Below are 26744 nucleotides of genomic sequence, written 5' to 3' on the forward strand. Positions count from 1 at the left end.
AACAGGTTTTCTGCAGTAAAACAACAGCACCGTTTTACTGCAGCATTCTTGATTTCAATTTTACTGCAGTAAAATGTTTTGCTCCAGAAAAACCCGTTGCTTCAGAAATGCTGCAGAAAAGACAGTTTTTCTCCAGCATTTCTGTTTTTCTCCAGAATAACTGAATAATGCCAAAATGCTGAAGAAAAAGTGCAAACAGTTTTTCTCCAGTAAAACAACATCACCGTTTTACTGCAGCATTCTTGATTTCAATTTTACTGCAGTAAAACTGTTTTACTGCAGAAAAAACGTTGCTCTCGCGAAAGATGACATTATGCAGAAATGCTGCAGAAACAAACAGTTTTTCTCCAGCATTTCTGTTTTCTGCAGAATAACTGAATAAAGTCATAATCCGCTAAGGATAGTTGTGTCAACTTGTAACTGCATGGTGTTCAGGATGGCTGCCCTTTATTCTTGTCAGTTGCTGTGAATATTTCTGTACACACGATTTGGACATTCAGAGACATTCAGGGACTTAAAGGTAGAGTCGCCAGAAAATCTAAAAAATAATGGTCATGTCTGAAAAGTTCAACATGACCTTGTTTTAATGGTTTATTCTGTTTCGCCCGTCTAGGGTGTCTATTTCGTGTGCTTAACTTAGGGTACCTTAGCTATTGCCGCTCGTATTCAGTTTCACCACAAAGTGTGTCACTGTCAGTTCTGTTTTGGAATAGTCATTAGGTAAGCAAGACATAAACAAGCAAACAAACAAACACCTTAAAACCAAAGAAATAAATAAAGAAAAAAGACAGAAAAAAACCAACCAACCAACCAACCATCCAACCAGTCAGTCAACCTATCAACCAAACAACAAACAAACAATAAAACAAGCACGAGAATGAAAGTCTTTTCGACGCTTGTTAATTCTCATCATTACTTCAGACCCGTATTACTCTTGAGTGTTTACTACAACCTTACTTTTGATGTCAGCACAAACTTGATCGACGTTCGAAAATGAAACAGGAGCTGCAAGCACTGAGCGCAGCTTAGGACAGACAACACCCGACATACTCAATGCCAGTGTTCAAGCTACGTTCCTTCTCGTCTAAGATGTGTCTCTTTCCACGGCGTGAGGTATATAAAAGTCTCGATAGATCTGCAGATGTTCAGGTGATCGCATACACAAGAGGGAATGTGCTGGTAAGCGACGATCTAAGAAATGCTCTCGAAGAAGTGCCTCGCAGCTAGCTATTCCTCTAACCTGTTGGTGACTCTAGCTTTTAAGACTCCTAGCCGCGTACAGAGGATTTTTTTTAGGGGAGTTAATGCTTGCCCAGGTGTCGCGTCTTTGTTGTCGATAATGAAGTGTCATTCACAACCGTGTCCTCACTTACCTGTCACAGTGCTGGTGAGAGACACGCGACAGTAGATATTTTTTTCTAAAACATAAAGAGGGGTTAGGCGAACTCGATCCACTGATGTCGTCGGGTGGGATGGGGCGTTGGAGGGGTGGGTGGAGGGTGGAGGTTGGGTGGGCGAGTTTGAGGAGATAACAGCCGTTTGTGGTTGAGTGGTACGAAAGAAGTTTGTATGACAGAAGTGGTTACTTTAATGAAGGCGTGCAGTACAGTTCTGCACGAGGACATTTTCATGTCATACTTTGTCGCCCCGTTACTGGGAAATTCGGGTCGCTTCTTCCCAGTAAAAAGTTAGCAGAAACGAGAGTCGCACTACCCAGTGTTTAGGTGTTATCAGTCACCTTCCCTTCTGGCAGACTGACCGAGGTCTTTTACGTGCAACGGCGTTGACACGGGGATGGTACATGGATAGTGTCTGACTTATCACATAAAGTTTACCCGTTTGCGTCCTGGTCTGGATTTGAACCCGTGACCCATAAGTTCAGTGCTCTTAAAATGAGCTACAAGGCGACCTTCAAATTCATGCAATTGCTGTGTTTTCCTTCTGGTGCCAGTTTTGACTTGCTCTTTGCTTCTGATGTTCGATGTGTAGGAGTACTTGGAACATGTCGAAATGTTTTTATTAGTCACTCAAGTTTACAGAGTTGATACCAGTGTCGTGGGGTGAACGTTGCCCAACATGTAATTGTGTGACAACGCGTTTATATTCAACAGTTCTCCCCCAAATCTTCAGCTTTACTCGTTTTCTGTTGTGCACGAAGGAATTTTTGCATTTTCTGAACGGAAAGAAATGTGTGTTCAGTGCATGATTTGGTTGAACAACGGTGAATTTAGGCCTGTTTGAGAGAGTCAACCGCTATTTTCTAGTCAGGTTTGCTAAGTAAAATAATTCAAGCTTGGTGACGTGTTGTCAATATTGTGTCAGAAGCAACTCGTACGGTTGCTATTCCGAGTTAGCTGTGATTCTGTATGTCTTTGAGAAACGGACTCTGTCGTTGATTGCTTTTATAAATGTCCTGTCTTTTCCGACTTGATTATTCACGACGTGCAGTAGGGTGTAGGACACAGCGCATGGCCACCAGTACTAGTCTCTACTTTCCCATTTGTTGGGGGACAACAAACTTCCGGTTCTTTTTAAACAAAAGCTAAGAAAAGTTTCGTCACGGGCGCGTCAAATGTATCTCTACGTCATTGTTTTTAACAAATCGCTGCTATTTTTTTCGTAGCTGAAAGCGTTGTCTTTGCGGATAGACAAGGAAAGGGATATGGTCAATGTTACGCGGTTCAGCATTTGAGCGTGAGGACGTTTCACTGAGGATTTACTTCCGTAAAAAGAGTAGCTGCAGCTGGTTACGGCGTAGCGTGGCTTCTGTGCGCTGATCAGTCTTCCAAAGCAAGCTATGTTGTAGTAAAGTTTTCATGTGTTTTAGCAACGTGTTTTCCACCGGAAGTTCCCAACTGTAGTGTTGTTGTATGTGACTTGGCCCATGCTCGCACACACTCAAACACCATACGTTCTCTAAGAACAGAGGTAATGGACAACCGAACTCTGAGTTCCAATCATGTATTCAGATGTATGCTTCCATGATGTGTCCGGGCTTACAACCAGCATGCAATAGTCAAACAAGGGAGATAATTCCCAACATGTTAGATGCATCGTCTGCATACAGGACACTACACCAACAAACCTTCACCTTGGGTCTGTTAATTATGCTGGGTCACGGGGTCCTGTGAGTTGTGAATAAAAATGCGTATACTTTTCACTTTCGGCTATTTTTGTGGAAATAAAAGCACACATTCATAAGAAGAAACCACTGGTAAGCGGCCATGTCAGGATCTGAATTCCTATTTTTGTGTATAAGTCTTGGTGGTGAGCAAAACAACGTATGCATTTGGAACATTGGAGAAAAAAGTGAGTCACGGGTGACGCAATGTCTACACGTACACGTACAGGGCTTTGATACACGTTCGACCATCTAGAACACTGTATTAACAGTGTTAGAACGTGACGCAGAATGCCAATTTGACGTCATATGCTATGACAGCAATGGGTGAATCCATGAGCCATACATTGGAAAGATAAGCCAGCGTCTTTGGAAAAAGAAATTCTCGCGAGTGAATTAACACGAAGAAATCAGTATTTGGTTTTCAAGCCAGACAAAAAACTGACTAGACGATATTGATGATGGAAAGCAAATGGCACAAGTCGTTGAAGGCAGTCCTAGAAGGAGGGTAAGTGTGCCTGCTTTTGTTTTTGTTTTTGAAGGTCTTCCTTTGTGTATGTGAACAGCTCAGATCATGGGTCACTGAAGTGTTGCACACGGTCAAAAATAAAGTGCAAGATAATGCAATCTAAGTGATATAGTACTGTTGCTTAGAGTCTGTAGGATGCAAAAAAGGCGAAAAACGCATAAAGAAACAAACGTTCCAGACTTTGACAGTCTTTCTGTGTTGGTAACCGCATACACGTAGCCTATACCCAAAAAGTTAAGGATATGGTCTTCAGTGCTATTGCTCAGATGTTTAACAGCCGTGTTTGGGTCACAGACTTATGTGTATTCAAAGATATGCATTTCCTCTTCTCAAAACCGTTGTTCCTGGATTTGAGCAATATTGTACTATGACGTAACAGCTCCTTGACCACGCCTACCCTCAAAAGGGTGTTTTTGATGGTATGATTCACTTTCAACCGTGGAAACGGTGACTTAAACTAAACGATATTTCAGATGTTTTACTCCAGAGAGTTTGTTTGGTATCTGAACTTACAGAGCATACCCATTTCGTGTTAATCCACCGGACAGTCAGGCTAATCTAGCGTGTAAAAGAGAGTGACCGCCATATTGGATCGTGGTTCTGGATGGTGTTTTTGCCGGGTACCTGCAGTTGATGTGCAATCTTCTTCTTGTCGTTCGCTGTTAGATCGTCAGTCCGGACTGCAGGGCGAAACGTGCTGTCTTCTCCAAGTCCTCTTTGGGGCCGTATAGCTTCTTTTGCAGCGCTGTCTCCTCTGGCCAGGTGGTGTCCCTCAGAGCACTGTGGTATGGACAAGCCTGCAGGATGTGCTCTGCTGTCTGATTCTTGTCACACGGACATAGGGGGGAAGGGAACTAGCTTCAGCTTTGTGGCCATATGATGGTTTAGTCTGTTATGTCCAGTGCGGAGTCTGAGGAGGACGACTTGTTCTTCACGTTGGAGCAGGTGGTAGTCATCTTTCTCCGCTTGATGTGCAATAACACCTTACGTAGCAGCCTACCCACATTTTACAGAACAATGACAGAAACCCTCATCTGTATTCGTTTCAGTACTAAGAGCAACACGAAACAGAAAATGGTCGCTGTAACGGTCTTCCGTTAAAAATTTCTTATATCAAATCTTATCTTATATGTTCGCGCATAACGTAGACACCAAGACATTCCAATGCATCCACACACATTGAGGCAACACTGTTTCAACATATTTTATGATAATGGATTCAAGTTGGCCGCATATTGTTTTGGAATGAACCGGCTAGCAGGGGGGAAATTCGGCCTGAATACGGCTGGAAACACAGAATCAGTCTATGTTTTTCGCAATACCTTTACACTCAGTTAACAAAAAAGGAACATAACTAATTCTAACAACCAATACATCAAATTAAAGCCATCGAAATAAGTAACATTACGTAAAAACCGATATTTATTTGATAGGATAGAAAAATAACTGTTCTAGCGAAGGCATTGAAACAGCTTCGGTGCAGAAAATAACTAAACTCTCCAAACTGAGATAATCGGCAAACTTATATATATCATACACATAAAAAGTAGAACTCTAGACAAACATTCTGATATATATGCATTACATGGGGGAACATTATACAGTGACTTAGCATGAAACGGAAAACTCTACCAACTGAGCTACCGGGCCCCCATCTAGGAATAGCGCGCGTCCTTTTAAACAATTAACCAATCAGGGTCCAGCATCTAGACACACTTCCAAGTTACAATAAACACAGCGATCCTGAAGGCAGAAACAATGGGTCAGGGGGAGATAATTAGATAGGGACTGAAAGAAAAAAACAATTAAATGACCGGACATAACATAACTCTATCATTGTTGACAAGTTCACCCTGTCACATTTAGAAAATATGGTCGTACAAGACCCACATCTTCCGGACTTTGTAGTGCAAAGCGTGATTCGGTGCAAGTCAATCAAAAAAATGTTTGCCCTTTGAATCTATTCTGCGAATAGACATTTTATTGACACGAAGGTCTTGTCATCCAATCCCAAGAAAACGTAGTGGCTCCTAACACGCTTCATCAACCGGACCTGAACACCTTCCTCTTCCAGCTTGTCGATCTGGAACAAATACAATAAGTACCGACTCATACCTAAATCCGTTGCAGAGTAGTATATTTATTTACTACTATGGAAGTTGATGTTAAACCTGTGATTTTTAAAAATGTAAAAACATTTTACAAATTACGTCGAACCTAAAACCACAAAGTAATACATGCCTTTTACTTTTATTAGTATTAATATCTGTTGTTCAGATCCCCGTCAACCACAAAGGGATCCCAGGCCAAAAATCCACATGAAAATGGAAGTGTGTGAGTATAGTTATCTGCACATGTTATTATTTTTCTATAAATCGATTTCGAAGCGTGATAAGCGCAGATTTGTCTGTCTGTCGGTGTGTCCGTCACAAACATGTGCACGTGAGTTCTCAAAAACATTCTCAACATCGTAATTATCGCAAAGCTGATAGATCCCTGGACTTTTGAGATGACAAGAAAATATCAGGCGCATTTACGTGATTTGTACCCCCAAAAAATGTTTTACATATCTCGAGGTGTTCCCCGTGATTTGTAAAACAGTGGTTTTACATTTTTACAAATCACGGGTCAACAGTTGAGATCAAATATATGACGTAAAAAGCTCTGTCAACGCACACGTATGATTTGAAAGGAGTGTCATCTTTGTGTACACACAGTTTAACAACATTATCAGTTATTGCTTGCTACACTAAAAAATCTGCTATTACAGTACTAGCTGTCAATAAAGTGAAAAAAGTGATTGCGAAATGATCACAGTTTTTCACACAGTGTAGTGTTGTGCTATGCATTAATGAGCTCAATCGAAACTTACAACTGCAACACAATGCTTTCCCTTGGCTGCAATCCCATTGACAGGCAATAGGGAGGCATACACGTAGTCTCCAATCTTGAGTTCCCTGTTGAAAAGAAAATCTGTGTCAGAGTGTGTGAACTGGCTTTAGTATTTTATTTAAATTTTGGATTCCTCATTCATTCATTGAAAAATGTATTCTTGGTGCATGTGAATGAGAGTGATCAATATCGATTCTGTACATACGATTATAAAATAATTAAAGTGAAACCAGTGTGTGCAATTGCAACCAGTTTTAGTCTTATGAAACATTTACATTATTAGTATTACAATTCATGTTAAAGTCTTTATGTCTACCTCCTCGCTGGATGGTCTGGCAGCTGTTGAGGAGTCGATGGCCGATCTGGCAGGTGAACGGGCGTAGCTGGCTGATCTGGAAGGTGTCCAGGCGTAGCTGGCTGATGTGGCAGGTGTCCGGGCTGATGTGGCAGGTGTACGGGCGTATCTGGCTGATCTGGCTGGTGTCCGGGCGTAGCTGACTGATCTGGCAGGTGTACGGGCGTAGGTGGCTGATCTGGCTGGTGTCAGGGCGTAGCTGGCTGATCTGACAGGTGTACGGGCGAAGATGGCTGGTCTGGCCGGAGAACGGGCATAGCTGGCTGATTTGGCAGGCGTCCGGGCGTTGTTGGCTGATCTGGCTTGTGTCCGGGCGAAGATGGCTGATTGGCAGGCGTCCGGGCGTTGTTGGCTGATCTGGCAGGTGTCCGGGCGAAGATGGCTGATCTGGCAGGTGTCCGGGCGTAGCTGGCTGATCTGGCATGTGTCCGGGCGTAGCTGGCTGATCTGGCATGTGTACGGGCTTAGCTGGTTGATCTGACAGGTGTTCGGGCGTATCTGGCTGATCTGGCATGTGTACGGACTTAGCTGGCTGGTCGGGTAGGCGTCCGGGCGTAGCTGGCTGATCTGGCATGTGTACGGGCTTAGCTGGCTGATCTGACAGGTGTCCAGGCGTATCTGGCTGACCTGACAGGTGTACGGGCGTAGCTGGCTGATCTGGCATGTGTACGGGCTTAGCTGGCTGATCTGACAGGTGTCCGGGCGTAACTGGCTGATCTGGCAGGTGTCCGGGCGTAGCTGGCTAATGTGGCAGGTGTACGGGTGCAGCTGGCTGATTTGGTAGCTGCACAGGCGTAGCATGTCCGGGCGCCGCTGGCTTGTCCGCCCGTGCTTGTCTCCGTCTTGGAGGTGCAAGCCGTGACACGTTTCACTCTCCAGCAATTTCAACATTTTCACAGTCAGCATCTTCTTGGCAGCCCTGGCAAAAACAAGAGCGCTCTCGTGTTGCAACCACGAAAGGTTGCATTCTCTTCACGCAGTGAAGTCTCTGGGTGTTCTTAAGTGGCTTTGTCCCTGTCCGCTCTGGCCTGTGCCTGTTCACATCTTCTGCAGGCACATACACAAACCGACGTTTGATGTGGCTGTGCTCATCCGTTCCTGCACGCGGAAGACTCAAGCTCTTGGTACAAAAGTCGGAGAAGGTCTTCGGTGAGGGTACCTCGGCCCTTCCTGCCGCAACAGCTCTGTTCAACGACTTTTTAATGACCCCTGTTTCTCGGTCACAGGGACCTTTGCCATGCCTGCTGCCAAAGAAATGGCGTTCCGTCTTGACGCCCATGTCAGACTGTGCAAAGCTGCAATCAACGAACCCAATTCTGTTCTTGTACTGGGTGGGGGCGCCGTCAGAGAATGCGATGACTCGGGTGAAAAATAGATTCTCTGCCAGCAGCATCTCCACTGTCTTTGTCATTTATAGTGTTGCACTCCATGGTGATCGTGAGTGAGGTCGTCGCTCACAAACAATATGGAGTCAGTAATTACCAGATCACACCCCAGCCTGCTTGCATTTGTATGTCGCAACAACAGGATGCACTGTAGTCTGGGTGTTGTTCCAGTGAAAGCCTTGAGGTGCATCCTGTTGCTTGGCCGTGTAGTTCTCTGCATAGTCCATACACAAAATGACAGACTCCCTTGGAACAGTCCTGGTGATGTGGCAGTACTGCTCGTACTGCCATTTAGCGTTGAAAAGATGACGGGAGAAAGGAACAAGGGCAGACTGGAGAGCTTCAACGACGCCTTGAAAACTGCCTTCTTTTCGGACTTTCGTCATCCGGGTGGAGGTATTCGTGATGGCCACATTTTCCCACTGCCACCAGGTTGCAGCAGAATTCCGGAGAGTCTCATTTTCCAGTACAAGGTGAAGACGCTCACGAATGATGCTGGGCCACAGTTGTCACATTTTAATATGTGACTTTGGCGACCCTGCTCGAGAATGTGTCTTTGAGTTCCACGAAATTTCTTCATGCCAATTGAGAAATTGATTTAATTTTAGTCTACGAAAACGTTACGTAATTACGCTATTTCCGGCCATATGGGAAAAGCAAGTCGCGAAAGGCGAAACTACAACATTTAGTCAAGCTGTCGACGTCGAACTCGCAGAATTAAATTGAAACTGAACGCACTGCATTTCTTCAACAAGATCGTATACTCGTAGCATCGTCAGTCCACCGCTCGTGGGAAAGGTAGTGAAATTGACAAGCCAGACTAGCGCGGGAGTAGTTACGCTGAGCAGGATAGCACTCTTTTCTGTATCTCTGTTCTGTTTAACTTTCTGATCTTGTTTTTAATCCAAACATATCATATCTATATGTTTTTGGAATCAGGAACCGACAAGGAATACGTTAAATTGTTTTTAACTCGATTTCGTTAGTTTAATTTTAATCATAATTTTCATATTTTTAATTTTCAGAGCTTGTTTTTAATCCAAATATGACATATTTATATTTTTGGAATCAGTAAATGATGAAGATTAAGATGAAATTAATGTTTGATCGTTTAAAAAAAAAAATCATTTTAATTACAATTTTCAGATTTTTAATGACCAAACTCATTAATTAATTTTTAAGCCTCCAAGGTGAAATGCAATACCAAAGTCCGGCCTTTGTCGAATATAGCTTAACTAAAATTTCAATCAATTTAGTTAAAAAAATGAGGGCGTGACAGTGCTGCCTCAACTTTTACAAAAAGTCGGATATGACGTCATCAAATACAATTATCGTAAAAAAGAAAAAAGGTCTGAGGATATTATACTCAGGATATCTCATGTGAAATTTCATAATAATCGGTCTAGTAGTTTTCTTGGAAACGCTCTACACACACACACACACACACACACACACACACACACACACACACACACACACACACACACAGACACACACACACACACACACACACACACACACACACCACGACCCTCGTCTCGATTCCCCGTCCATGTTAAAACATTTAGTCATAACTTGACTAAATGTAAAAATAAACACATCTTTACAACACGCGTGAACCAGGGATTAATACTACTTCCAAAAGTAGATACTGTGGTCGTAACTGATCGGGCAGAAACCCCATTCAACTACCCAACCCACGTCTATCTGAATCTTGGCATGTCATTATTTTCAACATTCTGTAACACTAACAGAAAGTCTGTCCCAGGGGCGGATCAAGGAGGTTTCCGCCCCGCCTGAAAAAAGAATGATGGCTCAGATTGCATCAGAGTGCTCCATTTCCCTTGTTTTTTTCAAAATTGTCCGGGGGGGGGGGGGGGGGGGCATGTCCCCGACCCCCTTAGGAGCCGGCCTTTGTCTTCAAAATGACCGTTTTGGAAGGTAATTGGGTAATTTGTTGGCTCAAGTTGCACCAGATCGGTCGATTTTTCTTGTTTTGATCCAAATTTATCTTCTTAAATCCACAAGAAGACACTCCCACCTATCTAGGAGTCAAACTGGACAAACGACTGACCTGGAAACCCCACATCCAGGAGATGGAGAGGAGGGCTACAAGACGACTGTCTAGCATGAAAAAACTGGTTGGCACCAAATGGGGAGCCAGCAGCAGCATCCTCAGACAGGTGTACATGGGCAACGTCCGACCGGTGATGGAGTACGGATCAGCGGTCTGGACTACAGCTACAAAGAGCAACACCAGCAAGCTGTCCAAAGTACAGAACGCCGGCATGCGACTCATCACTGGAGGACTGAAAACCACACCCATACACACCCTTGAATCCACCACAGGACTCCCTTCCCTTGACACCAGACGAGACGAGAAAGTTCTCACCCACCATGAAAAGCTACAAAGACTGCCCACCAACCCAGCTCACCAACATCTGTAAGGAGCCAACCAAGAATAGACTGAAAAGAAGCAGCTTCAATCATCTGGCAAAACGGCAGGTGAGGATCCACAGCGATGCCCTACCAAGCACTCCCGAAGAGCGCGAGCCACTTCAAGACGCCGAAGAACGGAACATTCAGCAGGACGGCGTGCTTTTCGCTACGGATGTCCCAGGATTGACCAGAAAGGGAGACCAGCCAGACCACATCCTCCGGTCTCTCACACTGGGTTTGCTGCAAGAGGAATACAACGCCTCACAGTGGACTCATGCTTACACCGATGGGTCTGCTGATGCAGCCATCAAGAACAGAGGTAGCGGGATCTTCATCCGCCATCCAGATGGGCGAACACTTTCAAGATCTATGCCTGCTGGACGGCGGTCATCGAACTACCGGGTCGAAATCACCGCTCTGCATGAAGCTGCCAGGCTGATCAGCACAGATGACCCGCCCTCACTAATCGTCTTCCTGACAGACTGCAGATCCGCCATCCAGAGTCTGCAGTCGCCCGTTGAGCAGCTGGAAAGAGACACCCTGCGCATGCTGAGTGACCTCTCACAGCGCACACGGGTGACAGTTCAGTGGATTCCTGCTCACTGTGGCCTGGCAGGAAACGAAGAGGCGGACAAACTGGCCAAGTCTGGCAGCAGACTGGAGCAAGGAAACCAGTCAGTCCCTTACAAGGAGGCCAAAACTCTGGTCAAACGTCAGTACTGAACACTCTGGGAAGAACAACACAGCCACCCATCTGATGATCAGATGCCTCACCTGCAACGTAAACAGCAGACCACCATATTCAGACTACGGACTGGTCACTGCCGACTGCGTGCTCATCTGTATCAACTTGGAGTGTCGCACACACCTGACTGCTCATGTGATACAGGCCCACAGACCCCAAAGCACATCCTGCAGTCCTGCCCCCTATACCAAGACGCACGGACACAGCAATGGCCGTATGAAGCGATTCTAGCGGGAAAAACTCTGGGGCACCAAACAAGACTTGGACACGACCACAAACTTCATAACCCATACCAGACTGGAAATCTGAGGCCTGATCCTGGAACGCTGAAGAAGAAAATCTAACTTTTTGGAAGGTGTATTAGGGGTTGTTTCTTTGCTCAGATTGCACCAGATCGCTTCATTTTCCTTGTTTTTATCAATATTTTCCGGACCCCCCTAGGAGGTTAACTAAACGCTTCGCGTCGTCGATCTGTCCCTAAAAGAAATTTGGACACCCCCCCCCCCCCTCCCTCTTAAAATGATGTGATCCGCCCCTGTGTCCGATTAATTTGTTTAATTTTTGTCACACTTGTTTCAGCACATTCTGAAATTAAAGCAGACACAATATTAGCAAAATATTAGTGAAGTCGATCAGTTTCGGGGTCGGATGTTTTAATTATTGTCAAAAAGGACTTGAACTTATTTGTTGTCACCCATCAAAGGGGAAAGCCGAGACTAACCATGGCGGCCACCATGCGCTATGTCCCAAACCCTACTCAAGTCGTGAAATTACTTGCAACTCAAGCACACGCGGTGAATGACATCACGTTCGGTGTGTCGTCGTGATGGAAAAACAAATTACGTATTTTACATTCATATGACGTCATGCCTATCAGTACATTAGGATAAGAGGATAAGATAATGCTTTGCGTCAGCACTCCAGAATGGATTTTACACCACACATTTATTACTAGTTTGAAGGTTGTAGCAGAAGTGCACGAAAGAAAATGAACTCGAAGGCTGACATTGTAAAGGGAACACACAGCACAGAATCAATTTCACTGAAAATCAAAAGAACTGCCTCATCTCGGGCGAACAAAACTGGATGGAAAACTGGGTAACTAATACTGTCTGTCTTGTCTGTTTTTCTAACTTTCTTCCTCTCTATCTCTCGCCCTCTGTCTCTCTGCACATACACACACACACACACGTGCGCATTTACTTACTCATGGATGCACACACTGGCACACAGCCCGCTAATGGCGGAGTGTATTCTTCGTCGCCCGTTTTATTTTCTTTCAATGTTTCATTAAAACAAAGTTAGTTTTGAGCTGCCAGATTGAAGCCAGCCTGCGTGTGTATTTTGTATGTTGTAAGGAGGTCAGGTGAATTTAGCAGAGAGAGAGAGAGAGAGAGAGAGAGAGAGAGAGAGAGAGAGAGAGAGAGAGAGAGAGAGAGAGAGAGAGAGAGAGAGAGAGAGAGAGAGAGAGAGAGAGAGAGAGACAATGACAATGACAATGACAATGACAATTCTTTATTTTACGAGGGTAACAGAATAAGCATTGGTATACTTTTTTGCATCTGGCCCTCGCCCTAAAGAGGGACTAAATCTACTATAAAAACTACTACTACAATACTTACATAATTAGTAAAATAGTATAAGTTTATGTACATACGTGCATTATATGAAACATTGTAGTTTATACATGTTCATGACAAGGTGCAAAGCAAAAATTTGCAAGTCAATTAGAGTAAGAATACTATGCAATAGTACATCAACTCTGCAAGACAATGGATATTATGCAGAACATCATAATTTCATAAACAAAACAATAAATCAAAAGTGAGTGACTGTGTCTCAGAGAGAGAGAGAGAGAGAGAGAGAGAGAGAGGGTGCAAGGGAAACAATCCCGTCTTGTTTGCCAAGTTGATCGAATGTAGCGCAGTATATGCCCTTAGGTCAAAATGTGTGAGTTGTTTGGACCTTGGTGGTAATTCATATGAAATTGATTCCTGTGACGGTCTGTCTTGAAAGACATCGCAGTGCGTGTAATGAACATGCAGATAAATAAGTTTACTTATCACACACACACACACAAACACACACGCTCTCTCTCTTTCTCTCTCTCTATATAAACCCCTCTCTCTCTCTCTCTCTCTCTCTCTCTCTCTCTCTCTCTCTCTCTCTCTCTCTCTCTCTCTCTCTCTCTCTCTCTCTCTGTTACTAATTATTAATAAAATGCATGATCCTATATCGGCTGATCGAAAGAAATCGATAAGAAGTTCCTCAATGACTTCTTGGGCGACACAACACTCTCTGCTAAACCAATTGCCTATTGAGAAATCATGCCTCTTTTTATGCGACGCAAACCGCTTCAAGACTGTCGACTACCCCCTCCCGTCCTTTCGTTGATTGGCTCTTTCGCTTTCCTCCCTTTGCTGTCAATTATGATAGCACGCTCGCCCCTAGCAACCGGCAGCTGTGTCGCATCATAGGCACAAGAAACAAGCGTGTTTATTGGGAGTGCTTCTTTAAAGGCACAGTCAGCCTCCCGTAAACCATCACAGACACTGTCAGGCTTTTACACACACAGTACAAACACACTTTCATTTAAATACTCACCGCTTGAGAACATCCTGGGTGCCCTCCGTAACGAGCGAGCAATTTTCAAAGAATTTATTTTTACGTGGTTTATCTTACCCCTGAGTCACCGTGAACCCGTGTGATCCAGTTTCCTTGTTTATCACAATTTAGTTGTCAGTTTGTGATTTCAATGCGACTTGCTGTAAGCTTATCTGCAATACATTGTAGCACGTTATTGTGTACCTCTGAATAACGCAACAAACGGCTGCGAGTCACACGAACTGTAGCGGTGGCGGTTGACTGTTCTGAGGAACTGGCACGGCTATGCAGAACCGTCGTCTGCTACGAGAAAGACGTTTTGCGTGACACCGTGGCGTTTCCGGGCTTTTCTTTTTTCAAACTTCAAATTGTACTGATCTTGTCTTGATGAAAAAAGAATTCTTGTATGATTTAAGAATGTTTGTGTAACAAGCTGTCAATTTATTATTGACTCACATGCGAAGCAAAAGTGAGTCTATGTACTCACCCGAGTCGTCCGTCCGTCCGTCCGTCCGTCCGGACGTCCGGACGTCCGTCCGGAAAACTTTAACGTTGGATATTTCTTGGACACTATTCAGTCTATCAGTAACAAATTTGGCAAGATGGTGTATGATGACAAGGCCCCAAAAAACATACATAGCATCTTGACCTTGCTTCAAGGTCAAGGTCGCAGGGGCCATTAATGTTGTCTAAAAAACAGCTATTTTTCACATTTTTCACATTTTCTCTGAAGTTTTTGAGATTGAATACCTCACCTATATATGATATATAGGGCAAAGTAAGCCCCATCTTTTGATACCAGTTTGGTTTACCTTGCTTCAAGGTCAAGGTCACAGGAGCTCTTCAAAGTTGGATTGTATACATATTTTGAAGTGACCTTGACCCTGAACTATGGAAGATAACTGTTTCAAACTTAAAAATTATGTGGGGCACATGTTATGCTTTCATCATGAGACACATTTGGTCACATATGATCAAGGTCAAGGTCACTTTGACCCTTATGAAATGTGACCAAAATAAGGTAGTGAACCACTAAAAGTGACCATATCTCATGGTAGAAAGAGCCAATAAGCACCATTGTACTTTCTATGTCTTGAATTAACAGCTTTGTGTTGCATGACCTTGGATGACCTTGACCTTGGGTCAAGGTCACATGTATTTTGGTAGGAAAAATGTGTAAAGCATGTGAGTCGTATGGGCTTTGCCCTTCTTGTTTATGTATGAACGAGCACTGGAGAAAGATTATTTGCAGGGTTCTTTATCTGTGTGTCTGCTGCTTCTTTTTCTATAAATGTGTGTATGTCTGTCTCGCGTTGTCTGGAATGCTAAAGCGCGAGCGCGCGCGCGCGAGTATTTATGTTCGTGTCATTTACGGGTGTGCAGACGAGTGTGTGTCAGTGGAGGGGGGTGGGGTGCGTGCGCGTTCGTACGAGCGCGCGTGTGTGTGTGTGCATGCGTGTTTGCAGGCGTGCAAGTGTTTTGTGAGTATATGTGTGAGTGTATGTGTGTGTTTGTGTATGTGTGTGTGTGTGTGTGTGTATGTGGGAGGAATGTTCTTTGCGAGTGATTGTGTGTGTGTGTGTGTGTGTGTTTGTGTGTGTGTGTGTGTGTGTGTGTGTGTGTGTGTGTGTGTAATAAAACATATGTTAAAAATAAAAGCGTATATTTTTGACTCACATGCGAAGCAAAAGTGAGTCTATGTACTCACCCGAGTCGTCTGTCCGTCCGTCCGTCCGTCCGTCCGTCCGTCCGTCCGTCCGTCCGGCCGTCCGGAAAACTTTAACGTTGGATATTTCTTGGACACTATTCAGTCTATCAGTACCAAATTTGGCAAGATGGTGTATGATGACAAGGCCCCAAAAAACATACATAGCATCTTGACCTTGCTTCAAGGTCAAGGTCGCAGGGGCCATAAATGTTGTCTAAAAAACAGCTATTTTTCCCATTTTTCCCATTTTCTCTGAAGTTTTTGAGATTGAATACCTCACCTATATATGATATATAGGGCAAAGTAAGCCCCATCTTTTGATACCAGTTTGGTTTACCTTGCTTCAAGGTCAAGGTCACAGGAGCTCTTCAAAGTTGGATTGTATACATATTTTGAAGTGACCTTGACCCTGAACTATGGAAGATAACTGTTTCAAACTTAAAAATTATGTGGGGCACATGTTATGCTTTCATCATGAGACACATTTGGTCACATATGATCAAGGTCAAGGTCACTTTGACCCTTATGAAATGTGACCAAAATAAGGTAGTGAACCACTAAAAGTGACCATATCTCATGGTAGAAAGAGCCAATAAGCACCATTGTCATCATTTTCACGAGTTTTCATTCACAAGCACCTGGGAAATAAATCTCATGTTCCCCGGGGAATAAATCCCCGGTTACCATAGTTGCAGGAAGCCCTATTACATGGATAATCAAAAGCAAACCCAATAGAAACGCTCGAGGATTCTTCGGCTCTTTTCATTGGCGTTTCCCCAGACCTAAACAGACGACACTGCTTCGCCAAGTTCCAAATACGAACTGGCAAACTGGCAAATGTAAACAAAAAACAAAACTACCTCATCAAAGGTCATACATTTATGCTTTATCGCAAACAAATGAAACCTATCGATATGTTTTATCTTCTCACAAAGTCATGGAGTGCGTGTATCTCTGTTTGGAGAAACACGAACGTAAGTTTAAGTCAAACCAATTGACCCCTGACACACACATTTTGACCCGTGCACAAGACGTTGTATCGATAAACTACGCGCAAATAAAAAAATAATAATAAAAAAGCAAAGAACATAGCAACAAGAAATGAAGACATCTGACAAAGCCGAGCAAGCAGAATGACAAGTCTAATGAAAAACAGAGAGGCAATGAGAAACAAGATCGCGATTATCTTTCCTTCGCGGCACGACGCAAATCGTTTGTGTCCTTTGACCCAATTCGTGCAGTGCTGCACGAAGCAAATCTTCTGTGACCTTTGACTCAACGTAGCTTCAATATTCGATTACTAATATTTACCACTGAAAACCGAGGGGTGGAATACCGAGAGGGGCAGGATGGTAGGGCGATGGTGAAATGTAATGAAGAGACACGTGTAGCAATAAGAGAAAACCGATTCTGCAATAACACAAACAAGAACAAAAAGCCCAACACTGACCTATATGAATATTTAATCAATAATATGATCGTCTGCGTTGCAGGTGTGCAAGTGAAGGGTTGGGGGGGGGGGGTAACTTGATCATTAATTTGTGTGTGTCAGTGTTTGTGTTCATGGACTGATTGTGAGGGAGGGTGGGGTGGGGTGTGTTTCAGGTTTTGGTGTGGGTATGAAACAAGCAAAACAATACCCACACCACAAAATCTTGGAGGCAAAAAACACTCGCCGTCGCATCATTTTGTCCGCACAATATTATATGCACCAACAACCGGAAAGAAAGGTGACAATGAAAAAAGACTCATCTTTGCTTCCTGCGATTCCTTGCCCCCGACTCGAACGTCGCACGATAATCCACATAACAGATCTGTTGTGAGATGGTCAACGCTGACTGTGCAAGCAAATCACCTCGTTTGAAATACGACAATCCCATCGCTCGAATGCAACATGTGGGCACTATCGTCTCAAAGGCGCTTGCTGTTGGTTTCACACACCACTTTGTAGTCGGAACCTACAGAACTTCGCATCCTCAAACCTGACATACTTGTCTCAACATTATAAACTCAAATCACACACAGTAAGTTGCTTTCGCACGCCAGCTTTGAACAACGTGCTGGGGCCCCGAACATGCATTATAATAACAGAACTCGCGTTTCAAACCATGGCTCCCTGTGTTGATTTTTCACTTAATGTTGAACCACCAAAATGATGACAAAAACGATGTTTGATGGTTTATTGCCAGACCAGCTTTTTTGTCGGTCCTCGGGGGGCATATCGACTTTTGTTTCATATTTATTGACCGCGGCCTTCGGCCTTGGTCAATAAATATGAAACAAAAGACGATATGCTCCCCCTCGGACCGACAAAAAAGCTGGTCTGTCAACAACCCATCAAACATCTTATATTGTACTTCCTATGTCTTGAATTAACAGCTTTGTGTTGCATGACCTTGGATGACCTTGACCTTGTGTAAAGCAGTTCTTAGTGTATGATGTCATTGCTAGGTTTAGTTATTTGACCTTGACCCTGAAGGTCAAGGTCATGTAAAGGTCAAGGTCAAGCATGTGAGTCGTATGGGCTTTGCCCTTCTTGTTATGATGTGGGAAAGAAATAACCATTCATCAAGGACTGTTCCAGGAAATAACTGAAGGTTTACAAAACAAAACGGGTACAGCTAGTATACTACTATAATTACTACACTGCGGTGGTAAACTTAAAAACGTCGTTTTCAGGTTGTTTTTCTTTCAGTTTTGAAATGTGTGAGTTACTGAAGTACGTCAGTAGAATCTATACCAGAGTGGAACCCAAGGGAAGTCAAGTGACAAACGGCATTGTTTTCTGAAGATTGTAACCATGTGTACATGAAGCTATTTTCTATCCTTATGGGGATTCATAGTCAATTAGTCATGTAAAACAATAATACAGTGTACATGTATTTCTGTTTAAATCAGCGTCTTTTGTATTTACTGGGACCACGTAAAAAAAGCAGTCTTGTGTCCTTAACTGTTTGATTGCTATCTTTGTGTGATAATGAATTTGAAAAAAGTCCAATTGTTATAGCCATCAGCTGCAGAAACCGTCTTGCATATATATATATATATGCTATCTGAGCTCTTTCTTTACTCGGTGTTCACTGTCTCTTAACTTGAAATCTCACCCCTATGAAAAGCTACAGAGAGGCCAGAGTTCGCGCACACTCACCAGCGCCGTTCCCAGGGAAAAGTGCAGAAAGGTTCAATAGTGATTAATCCTTTTTCATCGATTTTGCTGCCTGTGGTCGTATGAAAGCCAGGGCCTCGTTTCACGAAACATGCATACAGTTGCACCTACCTATTTGGACCACAAAACCTGTCAGAAAATCAGGTCCTTTTAGAAAGGGAAGGAGTTTTAAAACACAGTACATCGCAATCCGTTTCTATTGTACCTTCCAGACAGAAATTGCAGACTGAAAAATACTGGACAGTAGCCCTCCCCCCTGCTGCTCACACACACACAGTACACACCAACACACACACACACACACACACACACACACACACACACATACACACACACACACACACAAGCACGAACGCGCGCACACACACAGACTCACACACACACACACACCGAAATATTGTGCCTAATCACAACTGCAAAAGCTCAGTTAAAGAAAGATAGATCAAGTTGTAGGGAAACTGCTTTGACTTTGATATCTAATGCCCCCTGCAAATCCAAAGTCAAACATTTACAAAGCAATTAATTTGAGCGCGAGGATATTCTCGATTATGGCCCAACTACATAAAGTGCACACCGGTCTTTAAAGAATGGGAGGTTCAAGCTTTATGTTTCAGTGCATCGCTGTGCTGTTGCGCCTTTCTTTTGACTGAAATTTTAGTTCGGGAGAACTCTTCAAAGGATTGTGATAGCTTTTCCACAAGCTCCGTATTTCAACGTTCGACTCAAACGTCGCTGCGAGGCTTTTGTATTATCCTCATTCTTTAAGAGGAATGTCATTATTTGTGTCAGGAAAAGAAAGAAGAATGGTTCGTTAGACATTCAACGTAATCTCATGTGAAAGAAAACTCAGTCCAACGACCAAGTATGAATAGCAGGTATGGTTCCACGACCAAGTCTGAATATCAGGTAACACCAGCTAAAAGGTTCCATATTGAAAACACTTGTCTAGGAGAAATGTTGACAGCCAGTGTATATCCCCGGTTTGAGGGTAAAATATTGTCTAAGTCTCTTCCATCTGTGCTGTAGGTATGATGTACTTCACCTGTAGCAGCTTCTGAAAATAACCAAATTGCTAGAACTTACACATATTGAAAGCCTGTGAATAAATCTAACGCTGAGGTTGATCAGGCGGTTTAAAAAATCAAACCACATTTACCACTGGCGTTTATCAACAAATTTTCTTCGATACAAGTTATAGAGCTGACTTTGTCCGAACTAGCCGTTTGTCTCCCCCCCCCCCCCCCACACACACACACAAGGACAGAGCGTACAGAGAGGATCGTCCAACAAATAGGAGGATCAGTCTTTGATGTGTATCGATCTCCCATTGTGCATGCAGCGATTGATTCTCAGTGGAATAAGACCGCGTGTACTCGCCGACACTCTTGTTGTTCCTCACTAGCCGGCGGGTCGTGGAGACATTGATGTGATAGGGAGGTAGAGGCAACCAAGACTACCTTTGACTGCTTACCTTGATCCTATCGTCGGTCTTGCACCGGCCTGGCCCGGAGACGCGTAAATCAATCGTCACCTCAGTCTTCAAACGGCTTATACCTCATGTTCCAGCCTTTCCTTCATTTCTGCCCTGGATACTTGACAGAAAACACCGTGAGGAAAATTGATTTCAAATTCCTGGTCTTCGCTTTTTCTCTTCACTTTCGCGACACTGAACGAGTCAGAGCAACTCATTTGTATGTCAACATCAGACGTCTGTGGGTGTGGTAGAACATTTTGACAGCTGAAGAAGTTTTGAAGTCACGGTAAAAACAACAGCACGACAAAGCCTGACAGGAACATGATAACAACCGAGGGTCATTTTTCAGCATTAGCGCACTGGTAAAATGGGAATCCTCTAAAAGCCCATGAGACTCAAGGCATTTGCCTCGAGAAAAGTCTCGCTTGGCATTTGTGTACAGAATAGGCAATGAGAGAAATGACGGCAATGATGAACTTGGAAGTTTACGTCCTCACTGGCACCACTGACCAAAGGTCTGAGTAGTCAAGTGTGTATTCACCGAAGCTCACCACAACCTTCTCTGTCAGTCATTTCTACCTGTGTGAACTTCGCCAAAGAACTTAGAGGCATGTGATATCAAAATAGAAGAGCTACAGTTCGGGGTTTGAGATGACTTTTGGATGACATTGTGCTACTTCGTTAGAAAAACACTCGGTTGCTAATTTCGTCATCGCAGTTTGATAACCATTAATACAATCGGAATTAGTTCAGAAACTGTGAGGAAAACTTGACCAACCGTGTGTCAGTCTCTACCAGAGTTGAGTTCAACACGAACACTGAACATCACTGCACCGTATGAACTCAGTACCGAGTTTTCAATTAACACCCGAGGATTAAACATGACAATGACAATGACAATGCCAATTATTTATTTAACGAGGGTAATAGAGTAAGCAGTGATCTGCTTTGTTACTTCTGGTCCTCGCCCAGTCATGGCAAAGCGAGTGAGCAACAAGAAAGATCTGAGTTTTGTCCCGTCCTTGACCGTGACGGCCGAGGAGAGTTGCGGCCGTAAGAGCCCTGTACACGGCTCGCTGTCCAGACGGGGCTCCCAATCCGATGGACTGGGGCTTCTCAAACCCCGATCGGGTTCCAGAGGCAGCCCCACACATTCTTCCACTCCTATGTGAGTACATGATCAGTGTATTGCTGTTTTCGAGTGGTAAGGTCGTGTTTGGATGGTGCGTAGACATCAAGTAGGCCCCTCGATCAGCCTCTCGGCCTGGATAGGCACCCCGGCGGCACTCACCAGGCGGGTCTGCGTGGTGAGTGAGCCTGTTTCAGTTGGGGAGAAAGCCAAGTTGATTAGTGGTCAACTGGGGTTTCGAGTCGGATGCCTCAGAAATGGAATGAGAGTCGGTTGGATATATGGGGGCGTGGTGTGGGTGCCGGGGTGATGTTGCCTCGCGGCCAAGGTCTGCCGAATGTTCCACATCTTGAAGCCACTCAGTGTACACTTACAGTCTCCAAATCAGTCGGCATGTGCATCAATGACTGACGTGACAGGCTTGTCATTTAGTCTTGAGAACGACTTCACATTACGTAGTACACAAACGAGCAGGGTGTGTGTGTGAGCATGATTGTGTGTGCCGGTGTGTGCACGGTGTGTGTGCGTTCCGGGATACTAGTACTATTTCTTCGAATTCTTTTCCTCCGAGTGTTAATGTTAGGCCCTCAAGAAGGGTGGTGGTGGGGGGGGGTATATTAATTGGTCCTAGCCTGGCGCAGGGTTGCGAATTTGTTTCAGCCAGTGTGTTGATAGTTTTGCGCTTTCGACGGCAGCGGCAAACACTGAAATAGGCCGTCCCAGGTGGATGGCATTGACCCCGTGATTGAACAGGGTGGCCTTTTCGTTGCTTTCTCTCTCTCTCTCCGTCTCTCTCTCTCTGTGTCTCATCTCTCTCACCAGAGACATATATTGAAGGCTTATTGCATGGGAACACCCCAAGTGCTCTGCACAGAGGGCGAGCATTTGTCAAACAATATATTTCGCGTGGACGTACAGGTATAGATTGGAAGCCTTGTTATCACGTTAGAATTATTTAAGTCTTTTTTTTTCTCCTTTTTTTTAATCTAGAGAATAAAACTTATGGACAGATTGTAAGACAAACATTGTTAGTAATGTTACAACACACAGGGGCGGACGAGGGGGGGGGGGGGTTCTGGGGTTTCCGGAACCCCCCCCCCCCCCCACCAGCCCCCCCAAAAATTGAAACAATTTTTGGGGTATTAATCAGTGACAAAATCTGCTGCCTGAAACTGGTAATGATCATCCTCAGAATGCACCAGATTGCACCATTTTGCATCCTTTTTTGACTCACATGCGAAGCAAAAGTGAGTCTATGTACTCACCCGAGTCGTCCGTCCGTCCGTCCGTCCGTCCGTCCCGGCGTCCGTCCGGAAAACTTTAACGTTGGATATTTCTTGGACACTATTAAGTCTATCAACACCTGATGTGGCCTGATGGTGTATGGTTACAAGATCTCAAAAAACATGTGCGGCAACTTGACCTCACTTCAAGTTCAAGGTCACAGGGGCCGTAATTGTTGTCTTAAAAACGACCATTTTTCACATTTTTGCATTTTTTTCTGAAGTTATCGAGAATGGCAACCTTAGCTATGTATGCTATACCGGGCAATGTAAGCCCTATCTTTGGACACCAGTTTGGTTGACCTTGCTTCAAGGTCAAGGTCGCAAGGGTCCTTTAAAGTTGGATTGTATACATATTTTGAAGTGACCTTGACCCTGAACTATGGAAGATAACTGTTTCAAACTTGAAAATTATGTGGGGCACATGTTATGCTTTCATCATGGGACCATTTGGTCACATATGATCAAGGTCAAGGTCACTTTGACCCTTATGAAATGTGACCAAAATAAGGTAGTGAACCACTAAAAGTGACCATATCTCATGGTAGAAAGAGCCAATAAGCACCATTGTACTTCCTATGTCTTGAATTAACAGCTTTGTTTTGCATGACTTTGGATGACCTCGACCTTGGGTCAAAGTCACATGTATTTTGGTAGGAAAAATGTGTAAAGCAGTTCTTAGTGTATGATGTCATTGCTAGGTTTAGTTATTTGACCTTGAGGTCAAGGTCATGTAAAGGTCAAGGTCAAGCATGTGAGTCGTATGGGCTTTGCCCTTGTTTCAAAATGTTCCGGGAGGGCATGCCCCCGGACCCCCCTAGCAAGCTACTTTTGGAACCCCCCCCCCCCCCCATAAAATGAACTGATCCGCCCCTGACACAAAATAATTCTTTTACCGTCGAGAAAAAGTCAGACAATTCAAACCTATGATAGTAGGGAGTCTGGTTGTAGACCGTTTGGGTCGCGGAATTAAGGGTTTTGCATGTTTTAACACAAACACACGCACGCACGCACGCACGCACGCACGCACGCACGCAAGCACGCACGCACACATACACACACACACGCACGCACGCACGCACGCACACACACACACACACACGTACACACACAGTTACACACACTGCACAAACACACACACACACAACAAACACACACACGTACGCACGGCGCAGACACACACAAAGACACATACACAAAAATAAACACACAGACAGACAAAATGACAGACATACACACAGTGAGACAAACCGACACAGAAACACGCACGCACGCACTTACGCACGCAAACAAAGACGTAGAGATGCTTATTGAGAAACACTTAAAGGCACAGTAAGCCTCCCGTAACTGGCCATCACAGAGCTCCCCGAGCGTCTATATACAGAACAAGCATACTTCCATTTGAACGCTCACCGAACGGGAACATCCTGGCTGCTTTCTGTCGAGCGTGAGAAATTTTCAAAGAATTTATTTTCGTGGACTTGCTCCTCTACAACAATGGCGCCTCGTTTTGGTGCTGGACGGCTGTTATGAATATTCAATACCGGAAATCACGCCCGGACAGTAAGCCTCCCGTAAACCATCACAGATACTGTCAGGCTTTTACACACAGTACAAACACCCTTCCATTTGAACGCTCACCAAACGGGATTTTTACTGGAAGTAAATAAAATGGGGAGTAAAAATTTTGTGGACGGAGTAATTTTTTCGTGCATTGGGGAGTTCTTTCCTCGTACGAAATGTGTACTCGGAGTAAGAATTTCGTACGAAATTTTTACTCCGGAGTAAATTTTTCGTGGAGTAAACATTACGTGTCACACCGACCGGCCCTTCGCGACATGCTCATTAATTTTACGCCCCGTTGCCTTCCTTGGCAGTGAGGGGATCAGGCCACGTGAAGCTAGCGGCAGTACGCAGCCAGGCTGTGATTGGCTGTATTTTCCGGTTGACGGAACCCTAACCCTATTTGATCATTTTCTTCGGTTCCTTTTTTAGATTACAACCCTCTTTTCGATCACATTCAATAGGGCACTTGTCAAGAAGGGTGTTGCAGGTTGCGAGCGGATGATGTTTTGATAGTGTTTTACCGATAGTCATAATAACTAGCCAATCACAGCCTGAGTGGCTGCGTCCTGCCGCTAGCTTCGAGTGATCAAGGCCAACTAATAAGAGTCTCTTGACCCAAGCAAGGTACCACTGAAACGGTTAGCTTGCCGTTCGAACAGCCCAACTGGCTGCTAATGCCTGCTGGCATAACCGTCCTCGGTGGGTAAATTCTTCACAGGTAGTCTTTGTTGCCGATCGCTCTTATACTCCATTCAATCCCTTCTTGAAAGCGCGCCTTTCCGGACGTCACGCTTCATGACAGGCGCTCTGTGCAGACATTTTCAGGCGCAGTCTTTTTTCTTATTCGTCCAAAAAAGGACATTGGATTCTCTGTTTGTAGACAGTTTTACGCTTACAATTTCTTACAGCCGGTGCTTTAACGTCCGTAAGAAGTTCATTGGATTTTAAATATTCATTTATTTCATAAAACCCTTCGATTCGTTTACGTTCCCGTTGATACTTTCAATGAACTATGTTTTGCACGCATGCGTCACTTCTAGTTTGCTTGGCTTGGCAACAGAGATGGCGGCGATCCGGAGTGCTTCTATGCTTGTTGTTTGAAGAATTGTGTAGAAGAGACAGCTGAATATGGCTGCTAAAGGAGGCAAGAAAGCCGCTGGGGGGAACCGAGTGGGTTCTGCTTCGGCAACTCCGAGAGAGTAAGTTCTTAACAGGCATGTAAAGCGTTCTTGGACACAACATGGCGTCTGTTGTTAATCTTGTCGACCCCAATCTTTGTTCAAATGGATGTAAGATTGACTATAAGTATAACAGCGCGGTATTCACCGGTATTATTGATGTTCACGTCTAAAGTAGTAGCCAGCAAAGTTTTATGGGCAGCACACAGGGTGTATTGTTACGGTAGTTTGAAATTGAACTGACACTTGCTACTAATGATAATTGATGTGTATATATATATATATATAGGGTCATTTTTGGCTCACGTAAGTGTAGCCTATGCGATGATAAACTTTGTCTGTCTGTGCGTGCGTGCGTGCGTGCGTGCGTGCGTGTGTGTGTGTGTGTGTGTGTGTGTGTGTGTGTGAGATAGAAACTTGAACATTTCCGAGTCTATGGATAAAGCTCGCATAAGATGATTACGTCTCGGTCAAAAGTGTTTGACGTGTGTGATAGAAACTATTTGAAGACGTCACATTATGACGTAAGAGGGTTAGACGTCACGCAAAGGAATTACTGAAAGTCTCGGTCATTGTTATTGTGAGCGGGCCGAGACTAGTTGGCAGATCCAGGGTCTCGCTTTCTTGCACAGTTTCACCTATGCTTACTGTGTGTGTGTGTGTGTGTGTGTGTGTATGTGTGACGGAGTGATTGAGTTTGTGTTACTGTTTGTCGATTTCTTACGTGAGCCTTGAAGGCTTCGCCTCTTGTTAGAAATGGTGGTCCAAAGTGTTACATACAAAGTAAAAAATAAAGTGTCAAGAAATACAAAATAATTGTTTTTACTATGAAGTCTATTGTTTGCTATACATAATAATGCAAAAATTAGACAAAAAGAGTAATTGGTTGCTAAATAAGAGACGTTTTAATGTGTTGTATTTACGTGATGAATGTTGTAACATGGAAACCAAATTCCAACTTTAAACCACCTAAGCCTTCAATCCTTTGTGCATTTTTTATTAGTTCTGCAGTATTTTTGTGTTCTACCCAACACATTCTAGTTATGAAAGGTAAGGACTTCAACTAATATTGGTAAAAAATGACATTTGGAACAAAACTAAGGTGAATGTCGTAACACAGAAACGAAATGCTTGAACCACTTTCGGTTCCTGTGCGACAGACATGAATCT

At 44.0% G+C, this 26744-nt stretch overlaps 1 protein-coding gene across 1 annotated transcript in view; it reads left to right on the plus strand.

Moving 5' to 3' along the window:
- The window catches only part of LOC138962194 (androglobin-like), a 248118-nt gene that overhangs the window by 101643 nt on the left and 119731 nt on the right, over nucleotides 1-26744 (plus strand). Inside the window, exon 2 of the mRNA XM_070333927.1 lies at nucleotides 5928-5984. Within this exon, the coding sequence (XP_070190028.1) occupies nucleotides 5928-5984 (57 nt within the window). The remainder of the gene's footprint in view (nucleotides 1-5927; nucleotides 5985-26744) is intronic.

This window comes from Littorina saxatilis, linkage group LG3 (genome assembly GCF_037325665.1).
Source record: "Littorina saxatilis isolate snail1 linkage group LG3, US_GU_Lsax_2.0, whole genome shotgun sequence".
In the NCBI taxonomy this organism is placed as follows: Eukaryota; Metazoa; Mollusca; class Gastropoda; order Littorinimorpha; family Littorinidae; genus Littorina; species Littorina saxatilis.